We start from the raw sequence: 23,625 nt of genomic DNA on the forward strand, positions 1-23,625 counted from the left end.
ATATTACATTTCCTCAGGGATTTACATTGTATGTAACAAAAATTGGAAATAACAGTCCCATAGAAAAATGTTGGTCCGTCAGTGACTCTGTGTAGCAATCTCTTAAAAGGTGTACTAGAGGTGTAAAAGGTGGACTAGAATGCCCAGATGATAACAAATAGAGTGCAACAATAAAAAGTTATAGCATTGCAACCTGCTCAGTACGTCTGTGATGATACTCCGGACTGGATAACACTAGCCTCAATATACTAGGAATATGTACAGCTGATACTCCGGACTGGATAACACTAGCCTCAATATACTAGGAATAGGTACAGATGATACTCGGGACTGGATAACACTACCCTCAATATACTAGGAATAGGTACAGATGATACTTGGGACTGGATAACACTAGCCTCAATATACTAGGAATAGGTACAGATGATACTCCGGACTGGATAACACTAGCCTCAATATACTAGGAATAGGTACAGATGATACTCCGGACTGGATAACACTAGCCTCAATATACTAGGAATAGGTACAGATGATACTCCGGACTGGATAACACTAGCCTCAATATACTAGGAATAGGTACAGATGATGCTCCGGACTGGATAACACTAGCCTCAATATACTAGGAATAGGTACAGACAACTGTTGGTAAATAACCACTCCAGATGCTTCAAAAAGTCCTGGATAATGATGGAGGAGTAAGGTGACTGATACTGGCCAGACTCTAAGAGTGATGGATCAAACCATCCAGGGAGAGGGTATCAGATGCTGCCAGACACCTATAGCAGCATACGGGGATGCTGAGCAGTTGGTGGTAAGCATACAAATTAGAGACATTCTGGGATGACTGCAGTCCATCTTAACATTCCCTCCCCCTACCCATATTACACTTTTATAGAGTTAATGAAGTTTGGGCATAGCCGATCCCTACTAGTGTTGCTCGCGAATATTCGCAATGCGAATTTTATTCGCGAATATCGCATATTTGCAAATTCGCGAATATTCGCGAATATAGCGCTATATATTCGTAATTACGAATATTCGTGTTTTTATTTATTTATTTTTTTTCACAGTACACATCACAGTGATCACCCCTCTCTGCTTCCAGCTTGTGTGGTGTAAAGAAGGCTCTAATACTATTGTGTGAGACTGGTGTGCGTTTTTTCGCGTATGTTAATTTCGCATACGCGAATAATCGCATATGTGAAAATAAAAACGAGAATATTACGAATATGCGAATATTCGCGAATATATGACGAATATTCGTCCATATATTCGCGAATATTCGCGAATTCGAATATGGCCTATGCCGCTCAACACTAATCCCTACTCTGTACAGTTGAGACTCAACAAGTTGTGAGTGCTCTCTACAGAAGGATGTCTTTGGTCAGGTGGATAATCTGGTGTGAAGACTCTGTAAATGGTCAGACAAGGTAGTACTAGTTGGTCTGTATACCTTTCCCAGGGAGCATTGCCCTAAATTCCACCACCAGTTGAGTCTTTGCAAAAAGATGCATTTTACATATAGATATACAGTTTACTATACAAGAGCAACTTTACAACAATTTACTTTACTTTAACAATTGTTTCTAAGTACTCTAGATATCTGACCTTTCCCATAAAGATTTCGACATCCTCCGTGTTAGGTCAGGTGACTCTGATTTACCCTTTACTAAGTATTTATATCTTGGATTTTGTTTTATCCATGTCTTTAGAGCTTCGTATGCTTCATTTTGGTGTCCAGTATTCGTATAGCTGACAGCTAAGGCCATGAGTGCTTTTAAATTGTTTGGTTGTAGCTGTAAGCACCTAGGACATAATACATAAGGACATAATGAGTTAGCTGTCAATGTAAAAAAAATATTTAAACTGAATGTTAAAATTACGACATGAATGTTAAAATTACAAAAAAAAATTACAAAGAAGAAATATACATACAAAGAATGATGCAAGCTTCAAAGGAAAACAGCTGTTTAAAAGGAATATCCAGCCCAAAAAACTTCTCTATCCACCGATAGGGAATTAGCATCCATATCTCATCTGTATGGAGAAGTAGATGGCATATGCAACACTTGGTTGTCTCCTGTACTTCCATGGACAATGCATGGTGCAGTAGTTGTGAAATGCCATCTACAGCTCTATACAGCTGAGGAGACCTAGTGGTCGGACCACTCCGTGATCATAGACCCAGTAGTCGTACCTCTCCGTGATCATAGACCCAGAGGTCATACCTCTCCGTGATCATAGACCCAGTAGTCGGACCTCTCCGTGATCATAGACCCAGTAGTCGGACCTCACCGTGATCATAGACCCAGTAGTCGGACCTCTCCGTGATCATAGACCCAGTAGTCGGACCTCTCCGTGATCATAGACCCAGTAGTCGGACCTCTCCGTGATCATAGACCCAGAGGTCATACCTCTCCGTGATCATAGACCCAGTAGTCGGACCTCTCCGTGATCATAGACCCAGTAGTCGTACCTCTCCGTGATCATAGACCCAGTAGTTGGACCTCTCCGTGATCATAGACCCAGTAGTCGTACCTCTCCGTGATCAGAGACCCAGCGGTCGGACCTCTCCGTGATCAGAGACCCAGTGGTCAGAACTCTCCGTGATCAGACTTATCTTCTCTAGTCCCCTGCTGCGCCAAATACTCCCAGTCCTTCACAGGTCTCCCCTTCTTTGTTGTTTGTCATCTCCTCCTTACAGGACTTGACCACTGTGGAGATCAGCAGAGCTCTGAGAGTTTTGGTGTAGCAGCTCTGGGGGACTAGAGGAGGTGAGTATGTTTGTTATTTTTATTCAACCCCCCAGTCCAGGAACAGATTGTGCTTTTGCGTGGACACCTAGATTTATGAAGACATTTTATATTATTATGAAAGGAAAAGTGACCTGATAAAGATCTATTAAAAAATGTGGTTAAAATAATATACATTTCCAATACCAAATAAAAGCATTGTGGTTTGAATAGTTCGTATGTAGAAAGAAGGTGGCACTAAAATGTGTATTTTATTTCAATAATCTACATTTAATATGTCACGCATATTCTCTACAGTTTTATAAATCAAATTTGCCAAACTCACCTTTGTAAAGATACAATGGCTGCCTGCTCATTTTCATTCTCTGCCTGTGTGATGCCGAGATACTGCCACGCCTGTAATAGAATTTTGAAAAGCAGTGTCAATGAGAAGTTCATTAATATTTCTGTTTCAATTTTTTTAAGCGTATTTTTCTATTTCTATTGTGGTATTTTCAGTGTCTGCCGAAAGTATACAATGGGGTCCCCATTTTAAATAAATGAAGTCTGGTCAAGTTCTGAGGGGAGAAGGACAGGTCCAACCCTGTTTCCTTTCGATGTGTCATTTTCTACTGACATACTTTGGAAGGGTGCACATTCAGAGCCACAGGGTTAATCAGTTATTTGTTTTAGGGTAGAGTAGATTCTCTATTGAGTGGTCATTTTAAATCTATGCATGGGGAGTCCTGGGGAGTATTTTTTTTGCAGAAACTATGATGACCAACACCTGCCATGTCATTTTTATTGGCTTATAAATGTTACGCGAAATGTCTCCTGCACAAAAGCACATTTTTGGGCGACTTTTCTGCCAGACAGGCTAGTAAGCAAAAGTCTGCAAATGGTCTTTCTAAAGTCAATTTCATTTTTCAACTTGCAGTGGTAATGTATTTATCAAGTGCAAATATCACACCAAGGTAAAAAAAAATTCAGCAACAAGGTCAAAATCTACACCAGACCTGGCTTACAAAACTGGCCTTTTTAAAATGTTGCACACAATATCGCAATAGGGTAAAAAGTTCCCAATAAGTCGCAGGGGAGAAATCAAAGTGGTGTTCTGAAATGGTTTATTTTTCACTTAGGCTCCTTTCACACTATAAAATGTATCCGTTTTAAAGATCCGACATGAAAACCCTGAAAATCGGCCTTTAAACGGCCATCACAAAATCCCATACGGCCATTAGAAAATCCCATTATAGTCTATAGAATTTTTACATTATCCGTTTTAACCCGTTATAGCCCGTTATTAATAACAGACGTTATTTTGTGACGGAAGATTGTAGCGGGAGAAATAGTGCACGCACTATTTCTTCCGTCCACTCTCCTGTCACAAAATAACGTTATTATTAATAACGGGCGATAATGGGTTAAAACGGATAACGTAAAAATCCCATAGACTATAATGGGATTTTCTAACGGCCGTATGGGATTTTGTGATGGCCGTTTAAATGCCGATTTTCAGGGTTTTCATTATGGAACTTCAAACGGATCTTTAAAACGGATGAATTTTATAGTGTGAAAGGGGCCTTACATGTGGCAAATTTATCAAACCCCTGCAATAATATGATAAATATGTCACATGTAAGCAAAGCAAAACCAAAGATATTTAAAACACATTTTCTAAAAACAACAATGATAAATCTCCCCCCATAGGTTCTTTGCCAACACAATGGATCCATGCCAGATTTTAGTTGTATATGGCTGTTGGTGTGGTTTGTGCCCTCTCAAGGTTATATAAAGGGGTACTCCGCCCCAGGACATCTTATCCCCTATCCAAAGGATAGGGGATAAGATTTCTGATGTCTGATCTCGGCTGCAGCATCCCGCTTTCATTACTGCACAGAGCAAGCTCGCTCTGTGCGTAATGATGGGTGATACTGGGGCCGGAGCATCGTGATGTCGCAAGTCTATGGTCCACATCCCCTCCCATAGACTTGTATTGAGGGGGTGGGCGGTGATGTCATAAGGGGGCGGAGCCGTGACGGCACAATGCTCCGGCCCCCGTATCACCCGTCATTACGCACAGAGCGAGTTTGCTCTGTGCAGTAATGATAGCGTGGAGCTGCAGCCGAGATCCCGGGGTCCTCAGTGGTAGGACCTTCGCGATCGGACATCTTATCCCCTATCCTTTGAATAGGGGATAAGATGTCCTGGGGCGGAGTACCCCTTTAACCCCTTAAGGACACAGCCCATTTTCACCTCTAGGACGCAGCCCTTTTTTGCACATCTGACCACTGTCACTTTAAACATTAATAACTCTGGAATGCTTTTACTTATCAATCTGATTCCGAGATTGTTTTTTTGTGACATATTCAACTTTAACATAGTGGTAAGTTTTTGTGGTAACTTGCATCCTTTCTTGGTGAAAAATCCCAAAATTTGATGAAAAAATTGAAAATTTTGCATTTTTCTAACTTTGAAGCTCTCTGCTTGTAAGGAAAATGGATATTCCAAATATTTTTTTTTTGGATTCACATATACAATATGTCTACTTTATATTTTCATCATAAAATTGACAAGTGTTTACTTTTGGAAGACACCAGAGGGCTTCAAAGTTCAGCAGCAATTTTACAATTTTTCACAAAATTTTCAAACTCGCTATTTTTCATGGACCAGTTCAGGTTTGAAGTGGATTTGAAGGGTCTTCATATTAGAAATACCCCATAAATGACCCAATTACAAAAACTGCACCCCCCAAGATATTCAAAATGACATTCAGTAAGTGTTTTAACCCTTTAGGTGTTTCACATGAAAAGCAGCAAAGTGAAGGAGAAAATTCAAAATCTTAATTTTTTACACTCGTATGTTCTTGTAGACCCAATTTTTGAATTTTTACAAGGGGTAAAAGGATAAAATTTATACTTGAATTTGTAGCCCAATTTCTCTCGAGTAAGCACATACCTCATATGTCTATGTAAATTGTTCGGCGGGCGCAGTAGAGGGCTCAGAAGCGAAGGAGTGACAAGGGGATTTTGGAGAGTACGTTTTTTTGGGGGCATGTTGCATTTAGGAAGCCCCTATGGTGCCAAAACAGCAAAAAAAAACACATGGCATACCATTTTGGAAACTAGACCCCTTGAGGAACGTAACAAGGAATTAAGTGAGCCTTAATACTCCACAGGTGTTTCATGACTTTTGCATATGTAAAAAAAAAAAAAAAATTTAACTAAAATGTGTGTTTCCCCCCAAATTTCACATTTTTGCAGGGGTTAATATCAGAAAATACCCCCCAAAATTTGTAACCCTATCTCTTCTGAGTATGGAGGTACCCCATAAGTTGACCTGAAGTGCATTACGGGCGAACTACAATGCTCAGAAGAGAAGGAGTCATATTTGGCTTTTTGAGAGCAAATTTTGCTCGGGGGGCATGTCGCATTTAGGAAGCCCCTATGGTGCCAGGACAGCAAAAAAAAAAACACATGGCATACCATTTTGGAAACTAGACCCCTTGAGGAACGTAACAAGGGATAAAGTGAACCTTAATACCCCACAGGTGTTTCACGACTTTTGCATATGTAAAAAAAAATTTTTTTTTTTACCAAAAATGCTTGGTTTAGCAAAAATTTTACATTTTTAAAAAAGGTAATAGCAGAAAATACCCCCCAAAATTTGAAGCCCAATTTCTCCCGATTCAGAAAACACCCAATATGGGGATGAAAAGTGCTCTGCTGGCGCACTACAGGTCTCAGAAGAGAAGGAGTCACATTTGGCTTTTTGGAAGCAAATTTTGCTCTGGGGGCATGCCGCATTTAGGAAGCCCCTATGGTGCCAGGACAGAAAAAAATAACCACATGGCATACCATTTTGGAAACTAGACCCCTTGGGGAATGTAACAAGGGGTAAAGTGAACCTTAATACCCCACAGGTGTTTCACGACTTTTGCATATGTAAAAAAATAATAATTTTTTTTACACTAAAATGCTTGTTTTCCCCCAAATTTTACATTTTTACAAGGGATAATAGCAGAAAATACCCCCCAAAATTTTTAACCCCATCTCTTCTGAGTATGGAAATACCCCATAAGTGGACGTGAAGTGCACTGGGGGCGAACTACAATGCTCAGAAGAGAAGGAGCATCATTGAGCTTTTGGAGAGAGAATTTGGCCATGTGCATTTCCAAAGCCCCCCGTGGTGCCAGAACAGTGGACCCCCCCACATGTGACCTCATTTTTCAAACTACACCCCTCACAGAAGGTAATAAGGGGTGCAGGGAGAATTTAAACCCCACTGGCATTTGACGGATCTTTGGAACAGTGGGCTGTGCAAATTAAAAATTTTATTTTTCATTTTCACAGACCCCTGTTTCAAAGATCTGTCAGACACCTGTGGGGTGTAAATGCTCACTGTACCCCTTATTACATTCCGTGAGGGGTGTAGTTTCCAAAATGGGGTCACATGTGGGTATTTATTGTTTTGCACTTATGTCAGAACCGCTGTAAAATCAGCCACCCCTGTGCAAATCACCAATTTAGACCTCAAATTTACATGGTGCACTCTCCCTTCTGAGCCTTGTTGCGCGTCCCCAGAACACTTTGCGCCCACATATGGGGTATCTCCATACCCAGAAGAAATTGCGTTACAAATTTTGGAGGCTTTTTTTCTTTTACCGCTTGTGAAATTTTAAAGTATGGGGCAACACCAGTATGTTAGTGTACAAAAATGTTTTTTTTTACACTAACATGCTGGTGTAGACCCCAACTTTACCTTTTCATAAGGGGTAAAAGGAGAAAAAGCCCCCCAAAATTTGTTAGGCAATTTCTCCCGAGTACGGCGATACCCCATATGTGGCCCTAAACTGTTGCCTTGAAATACGACAGGGCTCCAAAGTGAGAGCGCCATGCGCATTTGAGGCCTAAATTAGGGATTTGCATAGGGGTGGACATAGGGGTATTCTACACCAGTGATTCCCAAACAGGGTGCCTCCAGCTGTTGCTAAACTCCCAGCATGCTTGGACAGTCAATGGCTGTCCGGAAATGCTGGGAGTTTTTGTTTTGCAACAGCTTGAGGCTCCGTTTTGGAAACACTGCTGTAGGATACCTTTTTCATTTTTATTGGGGGGAAGGGGGGGGGGGTGGTGGGGGGGGGGGGCAGTGTACGTGTGTATATGTAGTGTTTTACTCTTTATTTTATGTTAGTGTAGTGTAGTGTTTTTAGGTTACATTCACACTGACGGCGGATTACACTGAGTCTCCCGCTAGGAGTTTGAGCTGCGGCTGCTGCAGCTCAAACTTGAAGCAGGGAACTCACTGTAATCTGCCGCCAGTGTGAATGTAACCTGTACATTCACATGGGAGGGGGGGGGGGGCAAAACTACAACTCCCAGCATGCACTGACAGAACGTGCATGCTGGGAGTTGTAGTTTTGCAACAGCTGGAGGCACACTGGTTGGAAAATACTGAGTTAGGTAATAGAACCTATTACCTAACTTGGTATTTCCCAACCAGTGTGCCTCCAGCTGTTGCAGAACTACAACTCTCAGCATGTACTGATTGCCAAAGGGAATGCTGGGAGATGTAGTTATGCAACAGCTGGAGGCACGCAAGTACAACTCCCAGCATGCCGAGACAGCCATTTGCTGTTCCTGAATGCTGGGAGTTGTAGTTTTGCAAGATTTAGAGGGGTTCAGGCTGGAGATCACTGACAGTGGTCTCTAAACTGTGGCCCTCCAGATGTTGCAAAACTACAAATCTCAGCATGCTAAGACAGCAAACTGCTGTCTGGGCATGCTGGGAGTTGTAGTTTTGTAATATCTGGAGGGCTACATTTTAGAGACCACTGTCAGTGATCTCTAGCCTGAACCCCTCTAAATCTTGCAAAACTACAACTCCCAGCATGCCAACACAGCAAACAGCTGTCAAGGCACGGTGGGAGTTGTAGTTTTGCAACATCTGGAGGGCCACAGTTTAGAGACCACTCTCCAAACTGTCGCCCTGCAGATGTTGCTAGGCAACAGACTCCCGGACACGCGGCGCCATACTCACCTCCACCGCCGCCATGATCACAGCCGCTGCCGGGTAAGTGACCGCCGCTGCCGCCCCCGCCGCTACTACACGGTTCCCCCCGCTGTGCCCGGACACCGATGGGTGGGCATAGCCGGGGGGAACCGAACTTTAACCCCCCCGCCCCCAGTCTGCTATTGTTCGGTCGCTCCGCCGATCAATAGCAGGGATAGGAGGGGTGGCAACCCTGCCACCTCACTCCTATCCCTTCAAGGGGGATCAAGGGTGTCTTGGACACCCCCGATCCCCCTTATTTTATCGCGGCGCCGCCGTTGATGGGCAGGGGGAGAGCGCTCCCCCTGCAAACACCATAGATGCCGTGATCAGAACTGATCACGGCATCTATGGGGTTAACGCTGCCGCGACCGGCGCGATCGTGGCTCCGGCAGCTGCGGTGGGACTCCGGTTGTGATTGACAGCAGAGCAGGAGATCGCTTGGACGTATGCATACGTCCATTTGCGCGAACGTGTAGTTCGCCTGGACGTATGCATGCGTCCAATAGCGGGAAGGGGTTAAGGAAACTTTTACCTCTGTGCAGGTGCTGGTGCTATTGTTTTTTTCCATATAGTGTGTCTGTTCTCTTGTTCTGTTTTGTTAGTGCAGACGGTATCTAGTTTGGTACTCACTGGGGGAGATTTATCATTGCTTTTAGAGCATTTTTTTGGTCTATGTTTTGGCGCAGTTCAGGCGCAAGCAGCATATTTAGCGACTTTTATGCGTCTTTTGATATAGACAGTTTCACTCTTTTTACCTACCCATAGAACTTTTTCTTTTTGACCATGCAGTGGTCACGTATTTATCATTTGGGACTTTTGTCAAAAGTCGCCATTTTGTGCGCAAAGGTAATTTTTTAGGCGCAAAGCTACATCACCTACCAGTAGGCGTGAGAATCACTTCTACCTTCCGCAATTCAACCCATAACCTCTTGTGGACGACAACGTCCCACTCCCCTTCTATGACACACGCTCAGGAGCTGATCGCGGGTCATAGCTGGGTGGTCCTGGCGGCTATCTGCCACCAGGACCCATCTCTAATGCCAGACATCACTGATCACGATGATGCCCGACTTTAACCCCTTAGACACTGCAATAAAATTTGATTGTAGCGTCTAAAATGCAAGTAAAAATGTCCAGGCAGCTCTGTGAAAGTAAAAACACCTAACCTGCCAAATTCAGGACCCGGGAGAGTGTCTACTTCCCTCCCTCACAAGCGTCTAGAAAAAGTGTATGTGGTAGAGCTTTTCCCACCACAGCAGAGCTGCACAAAATTTATCATCCTGCTGCACCTTCTTGATAAATAAGATGCACGCTAGTCGAACCCACCACCCAAATAAACGTGGGAAAATAGCTCTACCGTAGACATTGTTTGATAAATCTGGGCCACTGTCTGCTGCTAGTTGCTCCAGCCTCTGTGTTTCGGTACTTTTGTGTTGCCCAGCATAAGGGGTTTTTGCCTGTTATTCGGTGAATAGTAAATTACTATAATTTGGAATTAACCTTAGTGAGTAATTGCTCCCTCATTCTGTAGGTTCTTGGCAACAGTCTGCTGCAGTGGCCCTTTGTAAGTGGTTGCTTAACCATCTTGCAGGTACTACTGCTTCTAGCTGAGGCAAATCCCCTTGTTAAGTAGCTACACATTATTTTTGACCTGATATAGGCTTGCATGAATTTTCACTGGTGGGTCTTTCTATCCTGCTCTACCAGTAAAATTCTGGGGGCATTTGATTATGGGGAGCCATTTTAACTCCCGGGAAGGAGGCTAGCTAAAGGCAGGGCCAGTTCTCCCTATAGGCTAAAGAGGCAGACGCCTATAGCGCACCTTTGACAGGGGCGCACTTCACTGCCGTACAAACAAAAGCGTTCCTGCTGTCAAACTGTCAGAGCCAGCTGGGTGAGTGAGAACTCACATGGAGCGCTGTCAGCGTACACCACTAGCAACCCCCCCAACCGCCTTGCACCAGCCCTGGCTAAAGGTGAAGTTTGGTTCTGCAGCCTAGCGACTCACTAGTTTTGTTACAGCGATAACAAGAATTAGACTGATGATGTGAGTCTGCTGTGATACAGGGTGGTAGTAATTCCTTTTTTTGTCCTCTTTCATGTAATTATTTTTCTTAACAGAAAAATAGGATTGATTCTTTAATGCAATGATTTTAGAGGGGTACCCCTGCCAGGCAGAGTTTATATTCATAATATCTGGGTCCTCTAAAATCAGGGATTCCTGGGCTTAATCCTGCATCTCCTATACTGTACCCATGATATAGGGAGTTTTGAGGTGTAAAACAGCAAGTGGGTGATCACATCCCCCTTTCCATACACGGTGGGGAAATATGATGTCTTTGGGAGCAATGAGTACTAACTGCTGCTTGTGAAATTGATGGGCTAATCACTGCAATTATTGCCTACTAATCCATTCATGTATAACTATGTGAGCCTGTGCAGCGACCCTTCATCAGCAGTTGGCATCGACAGCTGAGTGTTGGCTCACTCATTAGATTTGGGGCCCTGGCTGTAGTACCATAGGTACTGTCCTATACACAGCTCTGTCTCACTGCAATTGATTTTCTTCAATAGAGCCTAAGGAATAAATCTTATTTCAGGGATTATTTAAGCTAATCTTCCTTGACAAGTTTCTTAAATTGTCTCTGGGTATAATGTAGTGCATATCCTTCCTGGAATTTCCATTGCCTGCATTAACAAGGGTGATTTCCGATACATTAATTTACTAATTGGCTTTTATACTTTAATCTGTTCTCCGTTGCCTAATTGAGCTTTCTAAACAAGCGTCCTTTGTCTAATTAGCATGTAGGGTTTTACATAGCAGACTTAGAAAAGAGCACATAACACCTTGTGATTCCAACTTGTAGGCAATTACTATGCAAGACAGCTATGTGGAATTCGCTACCTCAGCATCATTAGGATCTTGTAAGATGGCAGCTTCTAAGTATAGGATGGTCACAGGTAAATCCCCTTCTTTCAGCTTCTTCATTCCTTCTTCAAAGGCTCCAGAACAGTCCTTAAATGGGTTCTCCGTATGGAAATAGTAACCCTAGACCAGATTAATATCACACATATATTTAACCAATATTTTACAAGAACAATCAGTTTAGACTTAAATCACAACTATTCAAAACATGGCAATTTAATGTTATATTTAAAATTTTATAAGTTATTTATTTTTCAGAATCAGCAAAAAGATAACTGCAGTCCCAGGGGTGTGACCAGTGCTTGGATCCCCTACTGATAATGAGAATAGGGGTCTTTTGCCCCCAGAGTGAATGGAAAATGAAGCAGCAGTCGAGATGTGAGCTGAAGCTCCAGTCACTTGCTATGGGACTGCCAAAAATAGTGTATGCAGCTTAGCTTAGTCCCTTAGAGGATTAATGGAGTGACAATTCACATTCGTTACCATCGCTTCATTCACTTACGAGAACAAGGAAACCCCATTCTTAAGATTGGTGGAGGTCAACACAGCAATCAGCTACTTATCACCTATTCAAGAGATTGGTGATAAGTTATCATTTTTGGATGACTCTTTTAAGAGAAGTGACCAAGGGCTGATGATCATCACAATAAAGTGGCTATTGAATATTTTTGGGGATTCTGAATATATTTCTAGATAGGATCCTGTGTATATATGTATCTCACCATACAGCCCCATGACTGCACCCTGTGAAAATACTATGAGAGACAAATGATGTAAGGAGCATAACCAACAGTTCATGGTATTGACTTGGCCTACAGGTTTCTTAGATCTCAATCTGATCAAGCATCTGTGAGATATACTGGGAAAGCATGTCCAATCCATGGACCCCCCTAGCCAAACAAAGTGTTGATTAAATGTATTCTGTATGTATCCAATATAATAAAAAATAAGTATTGAAATAATATATTTATTCTGTCCATAGGGTGTGCATTAGTACCCACTGGCACCATACTGAAAACTGTCACCTATACTCTTTATAGTGCCCTCTCATAAACAGAAAGGCTTCTTTATTCTGTGTGCTCTACCCAACCTTTGCTTTGTTGATATGTTATCTGCAACAACATTACTTCATTTGTGTACAGTATACGTACAGTTTCTTTGGAGGGCAATCCAGATAGATTGGGTGAACTTGAATTATCTGAAATCCAGTTTCGTCTTGCCATTTCTTCCCATTCAGCTTGCATCTTATCCCAAAATTCAGTATCTGACTAGGAAAGATATAATGAAATCTTTAGCTCATTTTACAATTTATCTCTAGGTTTTTTATCTAGTTACGTTTAAAGGGCTTGTCCAGGAATTTAAAAACAGACCTATTTTCTTTCAAAGACTGCTCCCTGTCTGTCTCCAGGTGTGTGGTTCTGCAGCTCAGTTCCATTGAAGTGAATTGAGCCAAGTTGTAATACCACACCCAACGTGGAGACAGATAGGGAGCTGTCTTTGAAAGAAAATTGGTCTGTTTTTCGATTCCTGGTTAACCCCTTTAACCCCTTAAGGACACAGGGTTTTTCCGTTTTTGCACTTTCATTTTTTCCTCCTTACATTTAAAAAATCATAACTCTTTCAATTTTGCACCTAAAAATCGATATGATGGCTTATTTTTTGCGCCACCAATTCTACTTTGTAATGACATTAGTCATTTTACCCAAAAATGTATGGAAAAAAAAAATCATTGTTCAACAACATTGAAGAAAAGACACCATTTTGTAACTTTTGGGGGCTTCCGTTTTTTCGCAGTACATTTTTCTGTAAAAATTACACCTTGTCTTTATTCTATAGGTCCATAAGATTAAAATGATACCCTACTTATATAGGTGATTTTTTCGTACTTCTGGAAAAAATCATAACTACATGCAGGAAAATGTATACGTTTAAAATTGTCATCTTCTGACCCCTATAACTTTTTTAATTTTTTCGCATACTGGGCAGCATGAGGGCTTATTTTTTGCCACATGATCTGAAGTTTTCAGCGGTACAATTTTTTGTATTGATCGGACTTTCTGATCGCTTTTTATTCATTTTTTCATGATATAAAAAGTGACCAAAAATACACTTTTTTGGACTTTGGAATTTTTTTCTGCGTACGCCATTGACCGTGCGGTTTAATGAATTATATATTTTTATAATTCGGACATTTCCACATGCGGCGATACCACATATGTTTATTTATTTTTTTTATGGGAAAAGGGGGGTGATTCAAACTTTTATTAGGGAAGGGGTTGAATGATCTTCACTTTTTTTTCACTTTTATTTTGCAGTGTTATAGCTCCCATAGGGAGCTATAACACTGCACACACTGATCTTTTACATTGATCAATGGTTTCACATAGGAAACCATTGATCAATGATTCTGCCACTTGATTGCTCATGCCTGGATCTCAGGCACTGAGCAGTCATTCGGCGATCGGACAACAAGAGGCAGGTAAGGGGACCCTCCTGCTGTCCTACAGCTGTTCGGGATGCCGCGATTTCACCGCATCAATCCCGAACAGCTCCTTGAGCTAACCAGCATTGGTTTACTTTCACTTTAGATGCGGCGTTCAACTTTGAACGCCGTGTCTAAAGGGTTAACAGCGTGCCGCACTGCGATCAGCCACGCGTCCCGGCCATTGTTAGAGGCCGGCCCGACCCTATGATACGGGCCATGCCGTGGCCCCTACATTATAGTAAGGGAGAGGACTCAGGGCGTACTGGTACGTCCTTGGTCCTTAAAGGGGTTAAAGCCATCAGCCAGAATACAGCAGCAGTACAAGTGCTCTTGATTGAAGGTATCTGTTATGAGGATATTTGAGCTTCTGAGACATATCAAGCAATATCTGACATACCTACTGATATACAGTGACAAACTTAGTTGTCCTACATGTGTATAAGGCTTTGTGTCTCCCTCTTAGTTAGGCAGTGTTCACACTATCATACTTTCGTAACCTCAAATAGTAGTTTAATCAGAGTTGAAGGGAAGAATAGCCCAGCATGCAGAGCTATTCTTCTCATCAAAATGACTCACAGTGTCCCTGTAATGCACCCGTAGGGTTAATTCTGCATAGCTTTGTTGTTTATGTTAGTTGCTGGAACAATGCCCTGAGCTGCTTGGGTGTGGTTGGAATTTCTTCCCAGCCTATCTGTACTCTGGTTTCTTCTTTCAATCAGAATTCTCCTTTCACCTACACTCTCATACATAAGGAAGTCACTTTCTCTTGTGCTTTGCTTGGGAAAGTTAACTGTTGACTGAGGCTAATGATCCTAGATCCCTATTGACTATTTTGGTACTCTGATCTTTTAGCTTGGTTCTTGATTTCTCATTGATTCCTGCATGTAGTAGGTAGGGAACGCCCTTCATGGTTGTGGACCCATTGTTTAGCACAGGTATGCAAGTAGACAGGGACAGAGGGTGTGGACAACTTTTCAAGATGGGTGGTGACCATGGCGGCCATTTTGAACCCAACTTTAGTTTTTTTCAATAGTTAGAGGGTCATTTGACACATCAAAATTATTGAGAATTTCACAAGAAAATCACTGGTGTGCTTGGTTTTAACATAACATTATTCTTTCATGAGTTATTTACAAGTTTATCTTTGTTTACAGCCATTGACATGTCGTCGAGGTTAACACGTGAGGAGCGGATAGAAATTGAGTTGATGTCTGGTGAACGCAGTAACCGGGTCATTGCAGCAGATTTCAATGCAAGACACCCTACAAGACCACCCATCTCCCATGCTACAGCTAGCAAACTGCTTGCTAAGTTTCGTGAAACTGGTTCAGTGTTGGATTTGCCAAAATGTGGACGCATGAAATCTGTCACTAATGAAGAAACATCAGTTGCTTTCCTAGCTTCAATCAGCAAGAGCCCACAGCGTAGCACTCGCCGCATGTCACTGGAGAGTGGCATTAGTCGAACATCCCTTCGGCGGATATTAGCTACTCACAAATGGCACCCTTACAAACTCCAGCTACTGCAGCATTTCAACGAGGATGACCCAGATCGGCACACTGAATTTGCAGAATGGGCAAAACAAAAATTGGAAAAGAACCCTCAGTTTACGCAGAATATATTGTTCAGTGATGAGGCAAACTTTTATGTGAATGGTGAAGTTAACAAACAAAACCACCGCTATTGGTCTGACACTAACCCAGATTGGATAGATCCCTCCAAGACTGTTGAAATGGGAAAATTGATGGTATGGTGTGGTATATGGGGTATAAAGATAGTGGGACCATTCTTCATCAATGGAGACCGCAAGGCCACTGGATATGTGAAATTGCTACATGATGATGTGTTTCCCTCTTTATACACTGAAGCTGGCACGTTCCCTAAGTTTTTCCAGCAAGATGGTGCACCACCACATTATGGGTGTCAGGTCCGAGCATTCCTAGATGAACAGTTTCCTGGAAAGTTGATTGGTCGTCGTGGGCCAGTGGAATGGCCCCCAAGGTCTCCCGATCTGATCCCCTTAGACTTTTATCTTTGGGGTCATCTGAAGGTAATTGTCTATGCTGTGAAGATACGAGATGTGCAGCACCTGAAACTACGGATACTGGAAGCCTGTGCATTTCTGTAGCATTTCTCCTGCGGTGTTGCTATCAGTGTGTGAAGAGTGGGAGAAGAGGGTTACATTGACAATCCAACACAATGGGCAGCACATTGAACACATTTTAGTGGTCAGAAACTTGTAAATAACTCATGAAAGAATAAAGTTACGTTAAAATCAAGTACATCATTGTTTTTCTTGTGAAATTCCCAATAAGTTTGATGTGTCACATGACCCTCTTCCTATTGAAAAAACAAAAGTTGGATTCAAAATGGCCGACATAAAAATGGCCGCCATGGTCACCACCAATCTTGAAAAGTTTCCCCCCTCACATATACTAATGTGCCACAAACAGGAAGTTAATATCACCAACCATTCCCATTTTATTAAGGTGTATCCATATAAGTGGCCCACCCTGTATATGCATTATATTGTTAAATATATATCTTTGTATTCATTCCTATATATATATATATATATATATATAGATATATATATATATATATATTCTTTTTTACTCTCACTCATGTGTCTAAGTAATATTTCCTCATAAGTCAATCCAACATACTGGCACCCAGTGTGGCTACTCATTTTCGCCGTGATATGGCAGATTATTGCTGCATTATATGATTTTCCACACTCGATGTCTACTATGTTTGGAATGTTTTAGAAACTTGTTCACATCTTGCGATATGATATGCGTTTTATTCTCAGTAGATACAGAACATTTTATATTTCACATATACATTGATAGGATGTATGTCTACTTTACTGACTCTCAGAACAATATACATATTTGCATGTCATTTTCTTTTTAATTTCGGATGTGTCTGTTGAGGATATAATTAATTCTGAAGGTTTCCACATTGCAGGGACATTCATTATATTGATTAGTTTTCAATTTACCTGCATGTTGAAACCTGGGAGGAACAGGGGGAATATTGCACCTCCTCAATGGGGGGTGATGTCCTCTTATCTTCCCTATAATAGGATCCATTATGTCTCTTGCACTTTGTATGTCTAAGGCTCTTTGACGGGCCAAAACGCGTCACTTGTGTCTACTATGTCTTTGTACCTGTGGTGTATTATGAAATAAAGAACCAATGTTTTTATTTGGAGCAGCGCTGGACATTGTTCTTTGTTCTTGGTCATGACAGTAAATGGAACAATGAACAACTGGGCCAAACAAATCCCACTGACTTTATAATGGGGTCTGTCTGTTTCCTTATGGTGTCCGTCACTTTGACAGGAAAAATAGTGCAGTATGTAGCACTATTGCTCCCTGTCAAATCAGATGGAACTACCGACAGAGGCCTCTAACAATAGTGTGCACAAAGCCTTATAGCACTATGAAAAGGACATGTTACCTATTATCTAGCTTTTCAGTCATTTTGAAAAGTTGTGTAACAGTCCCCATGTCAGTAGGAATGTCACACAGAAGTTTGATGACAACCAAAGGGCTTATAATTACTGATGATTTTCGGGGAAATGCTAACATCCATGTGAAATGAGTGAAACCCAGATAATGTGCAGGTTCTAGTCTGTGTTCAGATTCCTAATGAGAGGGAAGCAGGTGCACATCTTCATTTCCTCCAATGCTCCGCCAGGGAGAGGGCACGGAGCCACCTAATAAGTTATACATATTTAATCAAGTGTAAATTAGGAAGAAATTGCAGAAACTTGATGTTCCCATTGTGGGATTTAAAGTGACAAATTAAGAGTTGAACAAACAATACTTTGGAAATATGGAAATCTCTGACCTCCGCAGCAGAGAACAAAAGATTGTAAAGAAAACAGATAATAATAGAAAGGATGCATATAAATATCACAAATGGCAGGTGGAACCAAAGCCAAATTTCTCATGAAATACACCATGACAGAAAATGGCAGAATTTCACGATAAAACAATGGAGTTGGATCAAGTGCTACAGTGGGGATCAAAAGTTTGGGCACCCCAGGTAAAAAGTTGTATTAATGTGCATAAAGAAGCCAAGGAAAGATGGAAAAATCCCCAAAAGGCATCAAATTACAGATTAGATATTCTTATAATATGTCAACAAAAGTTAGATTTTATTTCCATCATTTACACTTTCAAAATAACAGAAAACAAAAAAATGGCGTCTGCAAAAGTTTGGGCACCCTGCAGAGTTAATATCTTGTACTGCCTCCTTTGGCAGGTATCACAGCTTGTAAACGCTTTTTGTAGCCAGCCAAGAGTCTTTCAATTCTTGCTTGAGGTATCTTTGCCCATTCTTCCTTACAAAAGTCTTCCAGTTCTTTGAGATTTCTGGGCTGTCTGTCACGCACTGCTCTTTTAAGGTCTATCCATAGATTTTCAATTATGTTGAGGTCAGGAGATTGTGAAGGCCATGACAAAACCTTCAGTTTACACCTCTTGATGTAATCCCCTGTGGATTTTGAGGTGTGTTTAGGATCATTATCCATTTGCAGAAGCCATCCTCTCTTTAAAGGGGTACTCCGCCCCTAAAGATCTTATCCCCTATCCAAAGGATAGGGGATAAGATGTCAGATCGCTGCGGTCCCGCTGCTGGGGAGCCCTGGGATCCCGGCTGCGGCACCACGCTCTCATTACAGCACAGAGCGAGTCTAGGGGCGGAGTACCCCTTTAACTTCAGCTTTTTCACAGATGGCATCAAGTTAGCATCCAAAATTTGCTGAAATTTGATTGAATCCACTTTTCCTTCTACTCATGAGATGTTCCCTGTGCCACTGACTGCAATACAACCCCAAAGCATGATTGATCCACCCCATGCTTAACAGTTGGACAGAGGTTCTTTTCATTAAATTATGTTCTCCTTCTTCTCCAAACGTAACTTTGCTCATTCTGGCCAAAAAGTTACATTTTAAACTCATCGGTCCACAGAACTTGTTTCCAAAATGCACCAGGCTTGTCTATATGTTCATTTGCAAAGTTCAAACGCTGATTTTTGTGGTGAGGACGTAGAAGAGGTTTTCTTCTGATGACTCTTCCATGAAGACCATATTTGTACAAGTATCTCTTTATAGTGGAATAGTGTACCACAACTCCAGTGTCTGCCAGATCTTTTTGGAGGGATTGTACAGTCAAACGTGAGTTTTGAATTTTTTTTCTCACAATCCTGCGAGCTGTTCTGTCTGATATTTTTTTGGTTTTCCAGATCCACTGTTCTTGATGACTGCCATTTCTTAATTACATTCCGAACAGAGGATATTGACATCTGAAAACGTTTTGCTATCTTCTTATAGCCTTCTTCAGCTTTGTGAGCATCAACTATTTTCAGTTTCAGATTTCTAGACAACTGCTTAGAAGAACCCATGGTGCTGATTGTTGGGGCAAGGTCAGATGAGTCTGGGCATTTAACCCCTTAACCCCTTAGCGCCGCGATCCTGCATCATATCGCGTCAGTCCCGGCGCTCATCAACGGCCGGGACCCACGGCTAATACCACACATCGCCAATCGCGGTGATGTGCGGTATTAACCCTTTAGAAGCGGCGGTCAAAGCTGACCGCCGCTTCTAAAGTGAAACTGAAAGTGACCCGGCTGCTCAGTCGGGCTGTTCGGGAATCGCGGCGTCCCGAACAGCTGACCGGACACCGGGAGGGCCCTTACCTGCCTCCCCGGTGTCCGATCCACGAATGACTGCTCCGTGCCTGAGATCCAGGCAGGAGCAGTCAAGCGCCGCTAATGCTGATCACAGGCATGTTAATACACGCCTGTGATCTGTGTAAAAGATCAGTGTGTGCAGTGTTATAGGTCCCTATGGGACCTATAACACTGCAAAAAAAATGTAAAAAAAAAGTGTTAACAAAGGTCATTTAACCCCTTCCCTAATAAAAGTTTGAATCACCCCCCTTTTCCCATAAAAAAAAAAAAACTGTGTAAAAAAATTAAATAAATAAACATATGTGGTATCGCCGCGTGCGTAAATGTCCGAACTATAAAAATATATCATTAATTAAACCGCACGGTTAATGGCGTACGCGCAAAAAAATTCCAAAGTCCAAAAAAGCATATATTTTGGTCACTTTTTATACCATTAAAAAAATGAATAAAAAGTGATCAAAAAGTCCGATCAAAACAAAAATCATACCGATAAAAACTTCAGATCACGGCGCAAAAAATGAGTCCTCGCAACGCCCTGTACGTGGAAAAATAAAAAAGTTATAGGGGTCAGAAGATGACATTTTTAAACGTATAAATTTTCCTGCATGTAGTTATGATTTTTTCCAGAAGTGCGACAAAATCAAATCTATATAAGTAGGGAATCATTTTAACCGTATGGACCTACAGAATAATGATAAGGTGTAAATTTTACCAAAATATGCACTGCGTAGAAACGGAAGCTCCCAAAAGTTACAAAATGGCGGGTTTTTTTCGATTTTGTCGCACAATGATTTTTTTTTCCGTTTCGCCGTACATTTTTGGGTAAAATGACTAATGTCACTGCAAAGTAGAATTGGCGACGCAAAAAATAAGCCATAATATGGATTTTTAGGTGGAAAATTGAAAGGGTTATGATTTTTAAAAGGTAAGGAGGAAAAAACGAAAGTGCAAAAACGAAAAAACCCTGAGTCCTTAAGGGGTTAAAACCTTTGAGATTGACATCACCTGGTCTTCCCAGATGATGATTGAGAACAATCCATGACACTGGCAGATCTCAGCTTTGCAAAGTGGGCAGTGCATGCTATACATTCTGTAGGGTGCCCAAACTTTTGCAGACGCCATTTTTTTGTTTTCTGTTATTTTGAAAGTGTAAATGATGGAAATAAAATCTAACTTTTGTTGTCATATTACAAGAATGTCTAATCTGTAATTTGATGCCTTTTGGAGATTTTTCTATCTTTCCTTGGCTTCTTTATGCGCATTAATACAAATTTTTACCTGGGGTGCCCAAACTTTTGATCCCCACTGTATAATATAAAGGAATTATACAATATTTTCTCCATGTGGTGACAGCTCAGAAAATAGGCAAGGACATGCAACTCATTGAAGCAGCCCATACAACTTCTGTAGAGTCCATGTGGAAAGGGGCCCAGGCTTTCGTTGGCTGCACCTTTGTTTTCAGTGGACAGTGTACAACTAAGTACGGCAACCTCAGAAAGAAGAGGAAAAATGTGTCCATTATCTTATGATGCCATTCTTTCCTACACCACATGGAAAAATGGTTGGATGGTTTTAGAGAGCAATCTTATCAGAATTAATATATTAATGAGATTGTTCACACTCCATAGCTCCATTGCCACCATTAAAAATGTTGTCCAAAATAGTGGACAAACGAGTGCAGAATGCAGCATTGTTTTGTCCAGTAAAATACCGGACACCATGTTTGACAATAAAGCCAAAAGGGCTCTGTTCATGTCCGGTGCCCATGTGTCAGCATTGTCACATAGTGTGGACCAAGTACATCAATGTCTACACATACATTTACTACTATTTAATCTAGATACGCTGTAGATATTGATATGTGTTATAAATCAAATCCATCCAAGGACTTTCATGCAGAAACGGGCATTAGTGCCCTCAGGACTATAAAGATGATTTTGTATTCGTTCACATTCGTAATGTATGCTTCTTCGGGGGTGTTCTAATTTAACTTTAAATACATACAATAAAAACAGTTTAAAGGGGTACTCCGGTGGAAAACTTTTTTTTAATCAAGTGGTGCCATAAAGTTAAACAGATTTGTAAATTACTTCTATTAAAAAATCTTAATCCTTCCAGTACTTATTAGCTGCTGAATACTACAGAGGAAATTATTTTCTTTTTGGAAAACAGAGCTCTCTGCTGACATCATGACCACAGTGCTCTCTGCTGACACCTCTGTCCATTTTAAGAACTGTCCAGAGTAGGTGAAAATTCCTATAGAAAACATAAGCTGCTCTGGACAGTTCCTAAAATGGACAGAGATGTCAGCAGAGAGCACTGTGGTCATGATGTCAGAAGAGAGCACTGTGTTCCAAAAGAAAATACTTTCCTCTGTAGTATTCACCAGCTAATAAGTACTGGAAGGATTAAGATTTTTTAATAGAAGTAATTTACAAATCTATATACAAAGGAAAAGATAACCACACCTCAAGGACACCACCATTAAAAATGGTGCATAATGGAATTTACAAAAGACCGTGATTTAATTTCATAGAGATTTATTGAAACAATTCACATATAAAATTAACAATAAATGTTTGTAAAAATGTAGTAAAAATATATATATAAAAAACATAAATTATGCACTGTTAATGTATTTATCTACCATTGGGCCCTAATGGTAGAATAATAATTATAGATGTCAGAGGTATCTGTGGTTATTTGCCGACACCCAACGGCAAATTACAAATACTATATACAAACTCTCTTTTCCCTAATTTACAAATCTGTTTAACTTTCTGGCACCAGTTGATTAAAAAAAAAAGTTTTTCACTGGAGTACCCCTTTAAGTAATTCACATACTTACGATCCTACCTTGCCTACCTCACATATCCTACCTTGCCTAGTGGTGACAGCCATTTGATGGCCTGGGCTGATAAAAATATACAGTAGACTGCAATGTGTGAATTCGCTCGTGACTCCAGATAAATGCAGAATTGGCTATCATAATGGATGGCCTAAGGATGTGTGGCTGAAGTATAGACTTTAAATGTATTTCTTTTCAGTAGGTCTATCACTCATCTCTCCATGCCAGCAACATCTATAAGTAAAGCGTTTTGTATTGTTTCTATGAAATGAACATCATCTCCTCCAGAATATTTTATTTTACCCAGAACAAATATCTTAGCAATGAACAATGCTTCCTGTTCTGTGCCACAATTATCTGTCACCTTCAGAGAACGGTGCAGGACATTGACCACACTAAGGTGAGGGAAAGTACCAACCAATCAGGACATTTGGAAAATGAGGTCTGGAATGTAATTGGTTACTATAGACCAATGATTCACTTTGTTTTTAATATATCATCCTGATTAAGTTCATTCTTTCAGAATATATGCAGTGGATATATGTACTGTGTATATCATATATATATATGCATATACTGTAGAAAGTTAAAGTTAAAACCTTTACATACTGTGATACCCAGTGAGGTAGGTAATTCTTTACTAAGGGCTAGGCTTACAGTTTACCATTAGCACATACGGTACCACATATGGTATATCGTATGTAAGTGTAATGACTACCAATAAATGGATCCATGCCTTATTGGTGTTAAAGGTTCAAAAAACTATTTTGCAAAAATTCCAGCTCCCAAATCGTAAAATCCAAAACGTATTAAATCATATTAAAATGATACCCAAAATGTGAAGAATAAAAACAAGCAGAAACGCTGACGCGTTTCA

At 41.0% G+C, this 23,625-nt stretch overlaps 1 protein-coding gene across 14 annotated transcripts in view; it reads right to left on the reverse strand.

Moving 5' to 3' along the window:
* The window catches only part of PEX5L (peroxisomal biogenesis factor 5 like), a 319,298-nt gene that overhangs the window by 11,592 nt on the left and 284,081 nt on the right, over positions 1 to 23,625 (reverse strand). For all 14 annotated transcript variants that reach the window (XM_056565261.1, XM_056565260.1, XM_056565272.1 and 11 more), the window contains 4 exons: positions 12,864 to 12,980; positions 11,692 to 11,835; positions 3,079 to 3,149; positions 1,609 to 1,806 (listed from right to left, as the gene is read on the reverse strand). In XM_056565261.1, coding sequence (XP_056421236.1) covers positions 1,609 to 1,806; positions 3,079 to 3,149; positions 11,692 to 11,835; positions 12,864 to 12,980 — 530 coding nt within the window. The remainder of the gene's footprint in view (positions 1 to 1,608; positions 1,807 to 3,078; positions 3,150 to 11,691; positions 11,836 to 12,863; positions 12,981 to 23,625) is intronic.

Source organism: Hyla sarda, chromosome 3, assembly GCF_029499605.1.
Source record: "Hyla sarda isolate aHylSar1 chromosome 3, aHylSar1.hap1, whole genome shotgun sequence".
Classification (NCBI taxonomy): domain Eukaryota; kingdom Metazoa; phylum Chordata; class Amphibia; order Anura; family Hylidae; genus Hyla; species Hyla sarda.